Source organism: Aegilops tauschii, chromosome 2 (genome assembly GCF_002575655.3).
Source record: "Aegilops tauschii subsp. strangulata cultivar AL8/78 chromosome 2, Aet v6.0, whole genome shotgun sequence".
In the NCBI taxonomy this organism is placed as follows: domain Eukaryota; kingdom Viridiplantae; phylum Streptophyta; class Magnoliopsida; order Poales; family Poaceae; genus Aegilops; species Aegilops tauschii.
Window position 1 is genome coordinate 470,267,492 of NC_053036.3, and position 13,468 is coordinate 470,280,959.

The following is a 13,468-nucleotide window of genomic DNA, read 5'->3' on the forward strand; positions in this document are numbered from 1 at the left end:
CAAACTGTGGCGCCGAGCCATGCATGAAGGGTTGGGTGCCCCAGCGCAGAGGCGGTGTAGGCGAGGCTGAGTACGCCGGCGACGAATAGCTGTACTGGGTGGGGAGGCCGGCGGTGAACGCGGGGAACGGAATGCGCTGGTCGGGGTTCAGGCCGGAGGGGAGGCACTCGACGGCGTGCCATGCGGGAAGGTGATGTTGGGGTTGAAACCGCCATGCGCGTCGCCGTCGGTATGCCAGGCGAGGGTGCATACCCTCATTCCGGCGGGGGCGGCGAGAAGTCGGCCGGCGACGCGACGCTCTGCTGGCTCCACGCGGTTTGTGCGCAGTGGCCGGGCGGAAGGTTCATCCCCGCGCGAGACGCCTCTCCCTGCTCCGCCGCCGCCGCCGCGTCTCTGGCCCTCTTGACGATGAGCCCATTCCGCCAGTCGACGGTGACCGCCTCCCGGCGCTGAACATCCGCACTCCACGCGGCGTTCGACATGTCGGGTGGCCTTGCCATCAGCGCCCTCGCCTTCCTCTGCTTCGGCTGGGTGGAATCGGCGGTGGCGGTGCGAGGGGCCATATACTTCTTCGGCGGCATGTCGGCTGGATCTGATGATGAGGAGAATGGCGGGAGCGGCGGTGGAGAAGGGGGAAGCACTGGGAAAATGGAGGGAAGAGGGGGGGACGGCGGGAAATAGACAGAGCGGGTCCATGCGCCTTTTCGCTTCGGCCGGCGCCCCCACGCGCCTCCCGAGGGGCTGGGTTCGGTTCAGATTTGCCTGCTGTTATTTCGGCCCAAACCGACGATAAACAACGACCTGGGGGCACAACTGGGCCGTTTTTTCATCGCCGGCGCTAAAAAAGACGCCCTGGGGGCCTGTTTGGGCGGGGGGGGGGGGGTGCGCGAATGGAGATGCTCTTACGATTAGGGCATGTATGATGATTGATAAGATAGTCTTATCTTAAGTCTTGCATATAATTTAGAGATGACCAAAAAATATGTCCATAATGAATTATCTCTTAGCCTTATCTTCAATAACTAGTTATATTGTGCTAAGAGATCATCTCTTCTTCTCTTAAATAAGAGAAGACAAGTCTTTTTTTAATGATTTCTCTCTCTTCTACCTCATCATTTATCCTACACCCAAGAGCTGGAGACCAATGCCGGGCGATTGTGTTCCGCCACACGATTCAGACACGCAGCCGTGTCCGCCTACAGACGGATCCTTCCGTCCGTAACGCAAGCAAAGAGACTCCTCCTCTCCAATATGTACGTACTATATATGGTTCCCCAACGACTTACCAAACACAACATATTATCGATCAAATTCTCGTCATTGTTCCTCGACGCCATGGCCCAAGGCGAATGCAGCTGCTCGTGGTCGTCGTTCCTGAAGCTTGTCGGATTCTGCTGTTTTTCGGTAGCACGGGAGTTCTACTATTTCTTATTCTGTGGCCATTTGTGTCGTCACGAGGCCCCGAGTACACCGTGGCCATCACCAGCGTCGACGGCCTGGACCCGGCCCGGGATCTCCACGGCGACCGGCCCGCGCTCAGCCCGGTGTTCGGCATCACCGTGTACGTCGACAACACCCGCGACAAGGTCCTCCGGGCGTGCGTCGGCGTGGACTCCTTCGCGGTCGTGTCGTACGGGGACGTGCTGCTCAGCAAAGGCACCGTGCCGTCGTTCTGCGCCGAGAAACTAGGGGCGTGCGAGGTCGCCGCCACGGCGTGGGGCATGGACGTGCACCTGCCTCGCTTCCTCCGGGACCGGCTGGCCGGCGAGCTGGAGAGGGGCCAGGTGGTGGTGGACGTGGCGGTGAGGAGTCCCGGGGGCGACGGGTGTTACATCAACAGATGCTTGGACAAGGTGATTATCTGCAAGGCCAAGATCGGAGGGGGGCCATCCCGGTGTTTTGTCACGGAGACTATCAGCGGCACGACTACGGAAGGATAGGGTTTTTTCGCGGGTGTAAAAGAGGATAGTTTAGAACATTGGTTTCTACTCCCTCCATTCCTAAATATTTGTTTTTTTAGATTTCAAATGGACTACCACATAAGGATGTATATAAACATATTTTATAATATAGATTTACCCATTTTATTCTGTATGTAGTCATTTGTTGAAATCTCTAGAAAAATAAATATTTAGAAATGAAGGGAGTATTTTATTTTTAGTCTGCTCTAAGGATACCGTGATGTCTGGATGTAATTCTTTCAGCCAAGAGATGATATGCACTCAGATTGTAAGGGAAAAGAAACACTCCAGAATGCCGAAAATTGACTTCTGAGCACGGATGCAACGGAGCACTTTATTTTGAAGTTCAAAAAAATCACATTTTTACAGTTCGAATTTTTGTGTGCATGACATATAGCAATGCAGTATATCAGGCCAAAATTTCAGCAATATACATGCTTGCATGTAAAAGATACAAAAAAGACAAAATACATGAAAATTAGGGGCTTGTTTTTGGACAGAAATTTTGTCTTTTTGTGCAGCACGTAATACAATGTACTCCCTCCGTAAACTAATATAAGAGTGTTTAGATCACTACTTTAGTAATCTAAACGCTCTTATATTAGTTTACAGAGTATTATTGAACGAAATTCCACATGTACTTAGACCACATGCATCCGTATTCATGTAATTTTAAAAAAAAATTCAAATCTTTTACGCATCTTTTTAGAGCAGTTTAAAATAAAGTGCTCCGTTGCCCCCATGTTGTGACGATCCGTTTTAGATGAATGCAGTGTATTAAAGACGACTGACACCAGATAAGCAAATAGGCAGAAGAATTTAGGATTCAAGGAAACAATCCAGACTAATTACAATTCCAGCCTCATTTCCCAAATATTATTCCTGACAGAACAGGGTAATACATACTGATATCCCAGAATGTACCCGGTATTCGTTACCCAGCTCAATCTCTTCGGTATAAACCCACCACGACAGTCTCAACTAAACAAATAAGCAGAAGAATCAACAGGTACTATGTCCAGCAATCAAGGAAACAACTTTGAAAGCTAAGGCGACATCCTTGGCCATCGTCAGCGCATTTGGCTGCCAAGACGAAACGGTTCAACTACCTTGCCGACGGCCTGGGTGGTCGGGCTTGTGGCTGCTGGCCCGGAGGCGAAGGGATATGGCTCTGCGAATGCTGTAACATCTGAACCATGGATGGCGTCTGGTAGGAGTGAACAATGGTGCTGCTCTCTGTCGAGTCCCCGCGCGTCGTCGCTCGCTGCCAGGAATGCGAACTCAGTCCAGATAGCATGTAGGCCCTCCCTGAAGCTTCATAGAGCTGGCGACTTGCCATCCTCTCCTGCATCTCCCTCAGTTCTGCATCAAGGGCCAAGGATAGACGGTCCCCGCTCCTGCTAGCAAAGGACTCTGATAATCTCCTCCGGCAGTCCTCCAGAATGGTCACAGCCTCAGCGAGAGCACCCCTCTCAGCAGCAGCCCTCGCAGATTCAATAGAATCAGCGGCCTGTATGCGGTTCCGCTCACGATCAACCTCAATGGATACATTTTCAGATATGGCTGACATCGGCCTGTTGATCTTCACCTCATCGACTTTAAGCTTGATGGTCTCATTTGTTAGATCCCTGTAAGAACAAGCAACCTTTAACAGTGAGGTCTGTTCGCGAGACTGTGGGATGTTCACTGACAGCAAAATGTCTCTCTCCTCATCAGCATACAGATGACCAATATCAACTGAACAGCTCCGCCCATCCCTTGCCATCATGCTTGGGTAGCTACCAGATTTGATGGAACAGAGTTGAACACCAGGATGAACACATTCCATGTTGAGTCGCATCTCCTGTACGACGACGCTAAGAAGCCCACCAATGCATTGAGCAAACGCATCCTGCATCACGCCTTCATCTTCGATAAAGGAAAATGTGCCACCAGAAGCTTCAGCAACTGAATGCAGGGAGTCTGAATCATGGTCTGCTCCAAATCCAAAAGCATGAATAGGCAGCATACGCCGTGTATCATCCAGAATAGACTGCGGGACAAGTGTGCTATAATCTTTCGAGCCCCCTCGAGCATTTGAGCTAAGGTTGTAGGTATCTTGCCCGTCAGACAGAAGAATGATGCTGCACACTGAATTCTTATAGCTGCGATCCTCAATCACCTTCGTAGCTTTCTTAAGTGCTTCAGCAATGTTTGTGCCACCACCAGCACCAAGCGAGTTAATAGCCTGCAAGGCCTGCTGCCTGCCATAATGCGACATGCGCTGAAGGTGGAACAGCCTTCGGGCAGAAGATGAGAAAGCAATTACAGAAAGGCGATCAGATGGACCAAGGTGTTGAATCACAAAGCCCATTGCCCGCTTTAGCAGTGCCAGCTTGGTGCCTGCCATACTGCCACTAATATCAATCACTGTGACAAGATCAACAGGAGCACGTCCGCTTGGGGATCTAACTGAGCTTTCATTGACCAATCTGCCTGTGGCCTGGTCTGAGCTAGCACTGGGAGCTTTCAGATGGATCAGAACAGAAAATCCATCTTGAGATGATGACTGTGGAATGGATGAGAATTCTGGATATGTACTGATTTCTGCAGTCTTCTTAGACCGAGAATTAAGACTGTCAGTAGCTTCTGTCTGCTGTAAAGATTCATCGTCATTGAAGTCTGTTGGCTCAAAAGTATGTAAGCGACGAACTCCTCGCTGACGGTTTGGAACTTGGTGGAGAAGAGCCACATAGGCATCTTGTTGTGGCAATTGGACTCCATTAATTCCACGTCTTCCATCAGGAATGTTGGAAGAGAGTGAGCGATTCAAGGGTATCTCTTTCCACTTTGCCCGGCAGACTGGGCAGACATGATTCCCATGTTTCACATTGGATGAAATGCAGTGAAAATGGAACTTATGAGAGCATTCTGCAGTGAACAAGGCTTGACCATGGCCTGATCTCATAGAGTCAAAGCATATTGCACATTTCCTCTGTTCAAGTACAAAAAAAAATAGAGATCAATATAATTCCATCAAAATCTACCCAAAAATAAATAAATAAACAGCTTCTTGGATGGCACATATATATGTTGTTCTGCAAATGGTCTAAGCTACATTGCATGCAAAGTAAACTCATTAACTCAAAGGATATCCTACACAAAAATGCAAACTGCAGGCTGTGCTCCTGATCAAATTAGAAGAAACAAAATACATAAACCTTACAAAATACATGACATTACATCGTAAGTACTTAAATTTCTGTTGTAGACGGTTCACTTTTCTTTTATGAAAAGTCGGCGAGCATGCACAACAAAATGTCAGCTCAATGAGGTAATCCTTACGAGGTTACTTGTTGAATTGGCACCCATATGGTCAAACCAAGCATGCAGATGGCAGTCAAGACAAAATAATAATTTAAACAACTATTTCATCAATTTGCATTTCTTACGATGGATAGTGCATAGTGCCAAGTTGGAACGTTTGCCCTGAAAAAGAACTCTGGTAGTTGAATGAAAGAGTGGGGATTAATTTTTTTAAATTTTTAGAAAATGACAAAGTATTTATTTCGACCTTTGGCAGCATAACAATAACAAAATGTATCAGCATGACCACAAGTTCTCCGAGTCGTGCGAGCCTAGAGGGTAGCATTGTGTTCTAAGAGAAAAGATCGGGAGCTAGACAGGAAAATAATTTAGGGTCATTGTGGATGGGCCTTTGGCTAGTTGATTATGAGCTAGACACACAGTTATATCAACAGAAATTCCGGAACTGTTTCTGTTTCCAGCAGAAACAGCTATTCGGACTATGTATCTTTTTCCGGGGCAAAGTTTCCGCTTAAGTTCTGAACTTTTCTGTTTAAGTTTCCAGAAAATGCTCACCGTTTCCATTTTTGCATGGAAAGGACAAACATTCAGTTCCATTTTGACCCTGCCAACGCTAGCCTACGAAAGGACATTTTTCCCGTGTCTGGGTCCGGTACCACCTTACATGCATGATAAAAAGAGGAGACAAGGGCACAACTCTATCAAATCACAGATCAAACTCCATTATAAGAACAGGGTAAACCAACATCAAGTCTAGCAATTTGTTTTTGATTGGTCCATCACCATCGAGAAAATGTAATTGGTTGTGTCAACTATTATACAAAGATAAAGAGGTTAAGTGTTTCACAAAGATAAAGAGGTTAACTGTTTCATGAATTTGCCAAACAAACTACTACAAGCATACGGAGGTAAATGTTCGTGTCAACTTTTACAAACAAAACCAGGTTAACTATTTCATGAATTTTGCCGAAACGAAAGTACAAACCAAGTACAACCTTTGAACAGGGCCCAGCCGCCTACCACCAAACTTTCAAAGCAAAGAAAAAATCTGGTCTTATCCCCACATGTTGTTATACTGAAGCAATTGACCATTCACTTAGAATATATTATCACCACCATAAGTTTCAATCCCATATATTTAAGTTCAATGGTTTTGCAAATGGTAAAGGCTACCTTCGCATGCAAAGTAAAACCAACCAACTTGAAGGACATAACATACAAGAATATGATACATAACAAAAGAACCAAAACTAAACTAGGTGCAGGCTGTGCTCCGATCCAACTTATAAAAAAAGAACGCACACAAACATAAATGTGTTATTAAATCCATCATAAGTAATTCACTTCCTGTTCTACAAAAAAATTATTTGTTATATGGAAAAGGGCACAACAAAATGTCAAGTAAAGAGGCGCAATCCTCGTGAGGTTGCTTGTTGAATTGTCATACATACGCATGGTCAAACCATGCATGCAGTTGCAGTTGCAGTTGCAGTTGCAGTTGGCAGTCGAGGCACATTCACCACAGAAAAATGATACCATAAACAAGAAACAATTTCATGAATTTGCATCGCTGGTGCCAAGTTGGAACATTTGCCATAAAGACAGAAAGCTGGTGGTAGGAGGAAAGAGTCGGGGATTTGCTCCACGTGACGGCGCCACGGGCAGGTGATGAGCAAAGGAAGCAAAGCTTTTCTCGGTCCTTTTCAGGGGAGGGGGCAAGTGGAATTCATTAATAGTGGGATGCAATAGGAAAGTGGGCCCGCGTCGTAAGCAATTATGCATATCCAATGCAAAGTCAAATATGGATTAGCTTAAAAAGATATGGCGCTGAGCAGATCACGGCTGGCGCAGCACTGTATTGGAAGTTTGCTCCTACTACTATCTGCTGCCGAGGGAAAGAAGTGAATGGCCCAAAGCCGCAGCAATACTAGTAGTAGTACAGGATTGAGAACAGGGACGTGTATGATTCGGAAGGGGCGCACGAAACAAAGCAACGGCGGCGATCACGAGGACGATGGCTACGCTCGGAATCGGTTACAGTCTACAGGGGTAGTAATCCACACAAGTATCTTCTTATTCGAAAAAAAAACATAAGTATCTTCTTCCAAGAGCGCTGAATTTGTAAAACGCTTTAGAAGGCAACCAAGTCTAAAATATCGTAGGCATGCAGAATATCGATCATCTTCTAGTAATAAATCACAGGCAGGTCAGGAGAACCCGAAATTCGCGCGGACGGATACGGATCTCGCTACAAACCAGCATTTCAAATCTAATTCAGTAAACGCGAGGTATTATTATGCAGAAAATGCAAACGGAAACTGCCTCACCTTGGAGGAGGACCTGCTCCCGGACTTGGACCTCCGCAACGCGCCGCCGCCGGCCGCCGGCTCCTCGGGCGCGGACCCCACCGTCACGGCCGCCTCGCCCCGACACCCGCCGGCGCCTGAGGCCGCCGGCCTCCCATCGCCCTCGGCGGGGACGAGCACGCAGAGACGGAGGGCCAGCGCCCTCTTGGCCTTCCTCCACGCGCTCTCCATCGCGCCGCGATCCCAGTTCCCAGGCCCAAACCAACCCAACCCGGCTCTCTCCGCCCGGGCTCTTATACCGCCGCTGTGCGGGTGGGAGGGGTGGGGGGCTGGTGCGTTGCGGCTGTGGTGGAATTGGAGGGGAGGCGGCACGACATTAGGGGCTGGAGGTGGAGCGTTTGGGTGCGGCTTCTTCTGTCCTTTGGCTTGGTTTGACCCGCGGGAGGAGAGGAGAGGAGAGGAGAGGAGAAACGTGCAAGGGATGCCAAGGGAAGGGAAGGGAAGGAAGGGAGGCGGAGCAGAGGTCAGCGTGGGGGTTTAAATCCAGTGACGACGGGGGTTTGGCTCCTTTCCGGGACGGCGTTTTTTTTCTTTCTTTTTTTTTACAGCAAGTAATCAAGTCACCGGGAGAGGCGGCGGTGAGGAGGGAGCGCCTAGTTGGAGCTGGAGGTCACAGGACGCCGGAGGCGGTGCATTGAATTCTGGTTCGCCCTGCCAGTGGAGCGCTTGAACGGGGACGGCAGTGTTTAAATATAGATTTTTGTAAAATTTAAAAGTTTGTTCACATACTTACTAGCAAAACGTTCATGCATGTCAAAAAAAAATGTTCGAATTTGAATAATTTTTACAATGATATTGTTTTGGTACGTACAATTTATATTTTAACAGTTAAAGTCATGATCAAAATATGATGGGGGACTAGTGAACCAGGACTCAGGAATATTTTACAAACTAAGGCTCTAAAGGAATTTTCTCTGTAAGAATCATATCCTATGCAATTTATACAAAGTTCCTACGAACCAAAGGAGGCCTTAACTAGGCAATTTCGTATTTTTACTCTGCATGTTCCTATTAAAATATGACACACTCATATTGCCAGGTCCAACTTTGACCATCAATCCGACTAACAAAATGTTTGTTACTATATGTCACAAAAAAATTTACAATTCAATACAAGGTAAAACGTATTGTTTAAATTTTTATTTCAGTAATTAATGAATAATTAATATATTAAAGATGCTAATAATGGTCAAAGTTCAATCGTAGAAAACGAGGAGATAAGGACGAAGAGAATAACTTCTTTTCAACCGACAGCTGGATCCATTCCTAAGGACGAATTATGGCAATGGATATGGTATGGATCGGCACAAGCCCCTTCTGTCCAAACTCATATCCACAGAAATCATCTATACCCACCCACTTCAATACCCGTGGGCACAAATTGACACCAGTGCCCCTACCCAATGGATATCCGGTGTGTACAATATATCGCATTACCATATAAAAAAGTAGAGAAATTAATCACGTAGGACATATGAGAAGTGGCAGGCCGGTGGGCTACAACTGGTTTCAGGAATCATGGGTTTTTGGTTTTTGGTAGGATCGTAGGGGTTTGATGTAACCCCACATGTCATAGGAGTTTTTTTTCATAATATTAACTCTTTTTGTGTATCCATTGGGTTACTCACATACACAATTTCATACCGATGCCCTAGCCATATTTTGCGGGTATGGATACCATTACTGGGTACAAATTAAAGTCTCATCCCATGCCCACTGTATTCAGGCAAGTACCACGGGTACCCATACCAATGGGCAAAACTGCCATCCCTAGACGACTATATGAAATTTTGTCAATAATTGATGAGCCATATCAGACAACCATGGTAGATAAGGATTTGAGTTGTCCGCCTAGTCGACCGCCATGTCATCCTAATAAAATAGACTCACCTTGTTAGTTTGGGGAAATAATGAATTAGATAGATGTGGCATGAGACCCAAAAAGGGACAATATGACTACACAAGATCGCACCCTGAGAATAAAGTGTGAAATTTACTCCTTTTGTAAAATATGTCTAGGTATAAGACGTAGGACCATCTTGATAACAATATGTCAATGATTTCTTCATGCTCTATGTCATCTTCTTCTTGAGACGAAGGAGGGAGTCAAAAAGAAAAGAAAAAAAAAGGAGATAGGAAAATGAAAAAAATTGCGGAGCACAGATGTAGAAGGGCCCCGGATGAAAAAGACATTGTTCATAATAATCTTCAATTAGGAGATGTAATAGAAAATGAAGAGATATAAGAGAAGGCGTGGAAATCACGTGAATGACAATAGTATTGGTGTCATTGGAGATTCTCTAAGGCCTCGCTTGGGATGGGCGTAAATTTATGCACATGTTTTTTATTACGGGTGTAGATTATCATTCACACCTGATTTTCCACTTGGAAACAAAACGACGCGTCCAACGTGTATCCTTAACCAGCTGAATACCAGCAAAAACGGCAATCCAAACGGGGCCTAAGTGGCTAAGTGTTTCCATGTACTTTAGGAAAACCCCTGGGTGTAAGCTTACTTGCTTTCTCCTTTTAAAACGATATAATTTGTCTTATTGGTGGAAAGTCTAGCATAAAAAGGAATCGATATTTTTTTTTAACACACACGTGAATGTTTTTATCACTGTGCATTAGAAGGAAACGACAAGATTTCAAAGGGGTAGATGGAGCTGAAAGCTCTTCAAGTCCAAAATAGGCCAAAAAAGAGCAAACAAAACAGAACATAACAAAAGGACCCGAAAACGGGGAGGAGGTAAAATAAGATCCACGGCATATCATTCAAGCGGTAATTTGACTTGTCCTCCTTTTCCATAATGGAGAAAAATTCATGGCGATGTTATTAGTCTATCATATCAAACACTCCACCGTTGTCCACTTGGCTGGCACTGGCAGGCAGAGGCAGTGCAACGGCAAGCTGCTCATGCTTTCGGGGTCTGCTTCTCGCCGTTTCAGAACGAACTAACTTCTTGGCGTGGAAGACCGGTCATGCTGTTGGAGTGTGCAGTGCTCATGTGCCAAGCAGCCTAACCCTAACGCGTTTCCCGTCACGTCATCCGTCCTTGCACCAACGGAATAAGCAATGCCGATTGAGGAAACGAGGGAGGACGATCCAGTAGTTGGGACCCGGTTAAGTTGCCCGATGCAGGTGAACCACCACCGAGTTACACCGTCACACCAATATGATGATGCAGCCGTTGGGTCGTCTGCTTCAGCGCGTAAGCGAGCTCAACGAACAGAAATATAATTATATAAATTGGTGAGTGACGCACGAGATTCATCGAATGCATGCACGCGCTACTCGATTCAAGGCAGAGTACATCCACGCTTATTATACTTTGATGGAAGGACTCGTACGTAGGGGGGCGTGGCGTATCGGGAAAAAATAATGCTGCACCTGCTGCGTTGACGAGCGGAGTTTTTAAGGGGGTTCTGCAGAGCGAAGCACGCAGTGCACCTTCATCCACGACCAGGAGTACTGGTAGTAAATGCTAGCAACCTGCTGCCTTTTTCACGCTGTAGATTTCATTTCAGCCGCAAAAGCCGCATGATATATATCTTTTGGTGCTAGTAGAAAGAAAGAAAGTTTGTGGTGAACTTACGGGCTGCCAAAAGGCGCGTCCCGTCCCAAAAGGCCACCACCGGCACACACGCACACCGCACGCCTTTGGCAAATTGCATCCGAAAAGCTTTCGACTTTATAGCATGCACGCACAGACGCACTTGTTAACACAGCAAGAAAGACCCAGATCAATCGGCTGGCGCTACCACCTTCCTCCGGCCCGGCTGGCTATAACTGCGTCATGAGCGGCCGGTTCACGGGCAGTGCCGGCGCGAATCATGCACGCAGCTGACTCAATCGTGCACGACCCAACCCTAGGCTAGGCCCGGCTGGAGCCGGAAAGGGAAGGGGGGCATGCATGATCGACCGACGCACTGCTGGCTGTTGCCATTGTAAACGGTGGAGCAGAGCCTGGTGCGGCGGAGGAGCGGAGCAAAGCAAAGCAGGCAGCGTGATGGCGAGCCATGTCGCTGTCCCTCCGGGACGGGACGGGACGGGGCGAAAGTCCACTCCGGTGGTGTCATCATTGCACGGGCTCGATGGCCCACGGGCCGCATCACCCGCACGCAGCAGTGCCGGGCAACATTATCAGATTTCAGAAGGCTGCAGGGGACGGCGACGGTCGCGCACTGCACCTGCACGTCGACCGCCGCCAACCTGGCGACCATCAGCACCGTCTCCATCCCGGGCCCTGCTCCAGCAGTGACCGCCGTAGCGTAGGTCGTAAGGCCATCTCCACCGCGCGACCCCAAACGGACGTCCGTTTTGACCGGATTTTGTCCCTTTAAAGCGTCGATGGGCTCGCTCGTGTCCGTCTCTGTCCGTTGGGTCGTTCGTGCGCCCACCGCGCAGCCGCACCCCAAATCTTGTCCGTGTGGGACGTGTTTACAAAAAAAATATAAAAACTTAAACAAAATGACTTAAAAAAGTAAATAAACGTAGTTTAAAAAACTTAAAACTTAAGTTAGGGTCCATGGCCACAAAACGGCTCAGTTTCATGTCCAACTTGACATAATTAAACATAAAAAAGAAAATAAAAAAAGGCCGCCGCCAGCGCGCTCCTGCCCGTGCCCTTCGATGCCGTCGCCGTCTTCAGTGGCCGTCGGCGTCGTCGTCGTCGCTGACGAGGTCCACGTAGGCCGGCGGCGTCCAGAGGTGGGCCGGCGGTGCGTGGTAGACGGGGGCGGGCTGGACGGGGGGAGGTGCCTGCACGACCTCCTCCCGTGGCGACGCCTCCCGCTCCGGTGACCGCGGCGGAGTGGCGCACCAGTTCACGCCCACGGCGGCGGCTATCTCCGGAGCAGTGCAGGACCAGCCCCACCCCTCGCCCACCAGGCCCGGGTGGAACGCGGCCACCGGCTCCTCCCCCATCGCCTCCTCCCTCCTCTCCTCCTCCTTGACGGCCACCATTTGCAGCTCGGGGAAGGCGACGTCACCGGCGGCAGAGAGTGCCATCGCCTCCTCCAAGCCGTCCCATTGGCGCTCGTCGTGGGTGTACATGGAGTCGTCCATGACATGCTGCACGAGCCGGGCCTCCTCCTCCGCTGTCATGCGAGGAGGTGGAGGTGGTGACGGAGACGGGGAAGGCGACGGCGTGGGCGTGAGGCCGCGCACGCGCGTATGCCCGCACACCTCTCGACGTGGCCGCCGCGGCCCCGACACCGTGCCGGCGAAGTATGACGCACGGCGCGTGTCGTGCTCGTCCCAGAGCCACGTGTCCCAGAGGTTGGAATCTGGGGTGTACCCGTCGTCGTAGAACAGGTCGTCGGGGAGGACGCGGCGGCGGCGCTCGATCTCATCGCGGCGCGCGCGGCCGCTCGCCGTCACAGGCGGGATCGGGACCCGATCGGCGCTGAGGTGCCAGCCGTTGGGGAGGTGGACGTCGCTCCATGGGACCGGCGTCCTCGTATCCCAGTACCGCCGGCACACGTCCGCCGCGAGGTACTGCCGGTCGCGCTCGCCGGCGGGCCTAGGGTTGATGGTGAAGGGGGCCGGCGCGGGGGCTCGACGGGAGGAGCGCGGCGGAGACGCGGGCGGAGACGCGGGCTCCTCCTTCTTCACGGAGCCGCGGCGGCGCCCTGAGGAGGAGCCGGCCTCACGGTCGTGCTTCCCCTTACGGTTCCAGAAGCCCATGGCTTCGAGGTGGCCAGCCGGCGAGCTCGAGGACAATGGAGGGCTTCGGCTAGGGTTCGGCGCTGTCGGGTTTCGAGGAGGCCGCGGGGTGGCGTGGGGCAGTGTGGACGACGACCGGTCCACGCTTCCCACTTAAAGAAGGACGG

At 49.5% G+C, this 13,468-nt stretch overlaps 1 protein-coding gene across 1 annotated transcript; it reads right to left on the minus strand.

Moving 5' to 3' along the window:
* Positions 1–2,767: 2,767 nt before the first annotated feature.
* On the minus strand, positions 2,768–8,078 carry LOC109749267 (E3 ubiquitin-protein ligase WAV3). Its single transcript, XM_020308235.3, has 2 exons — positions 7,595–8,078; positions 2,768–4,935 (listed from the first exon to the last, which is right to left on the minus strand). The coding sequence occupies exons 1-2, from the start codon at positions 7,802–7,804 to the stop codon at positions 3,067–3,069; spliced, it is 2,079 nt and encodes a 692-aa protein (XP_020163824.1). The 5' UTR covers positions 7,805–8,078; the 3' UTR covers positions 2,768–3,066.
* Positions 8,079–13,468: the final 5,390 nt, after the last annotated feature.

Coding starts and splice junctions, on each gene's coding strand:
- LOC109749267 (XM_020308235.3), bottom strand. CDS start 7,804: ATGGAGAGCGCGTGGAGGAAGGCCAAGAGGGCGCTGGCCCTCCGTCTC. Junction 4,936..7,594: donor GGAGCAGGTCCTCCTCCAAG/GTGAGGCAGTTT, acceptor GTACTTGAACAG/AGGAAATGTGCAATATGCTT.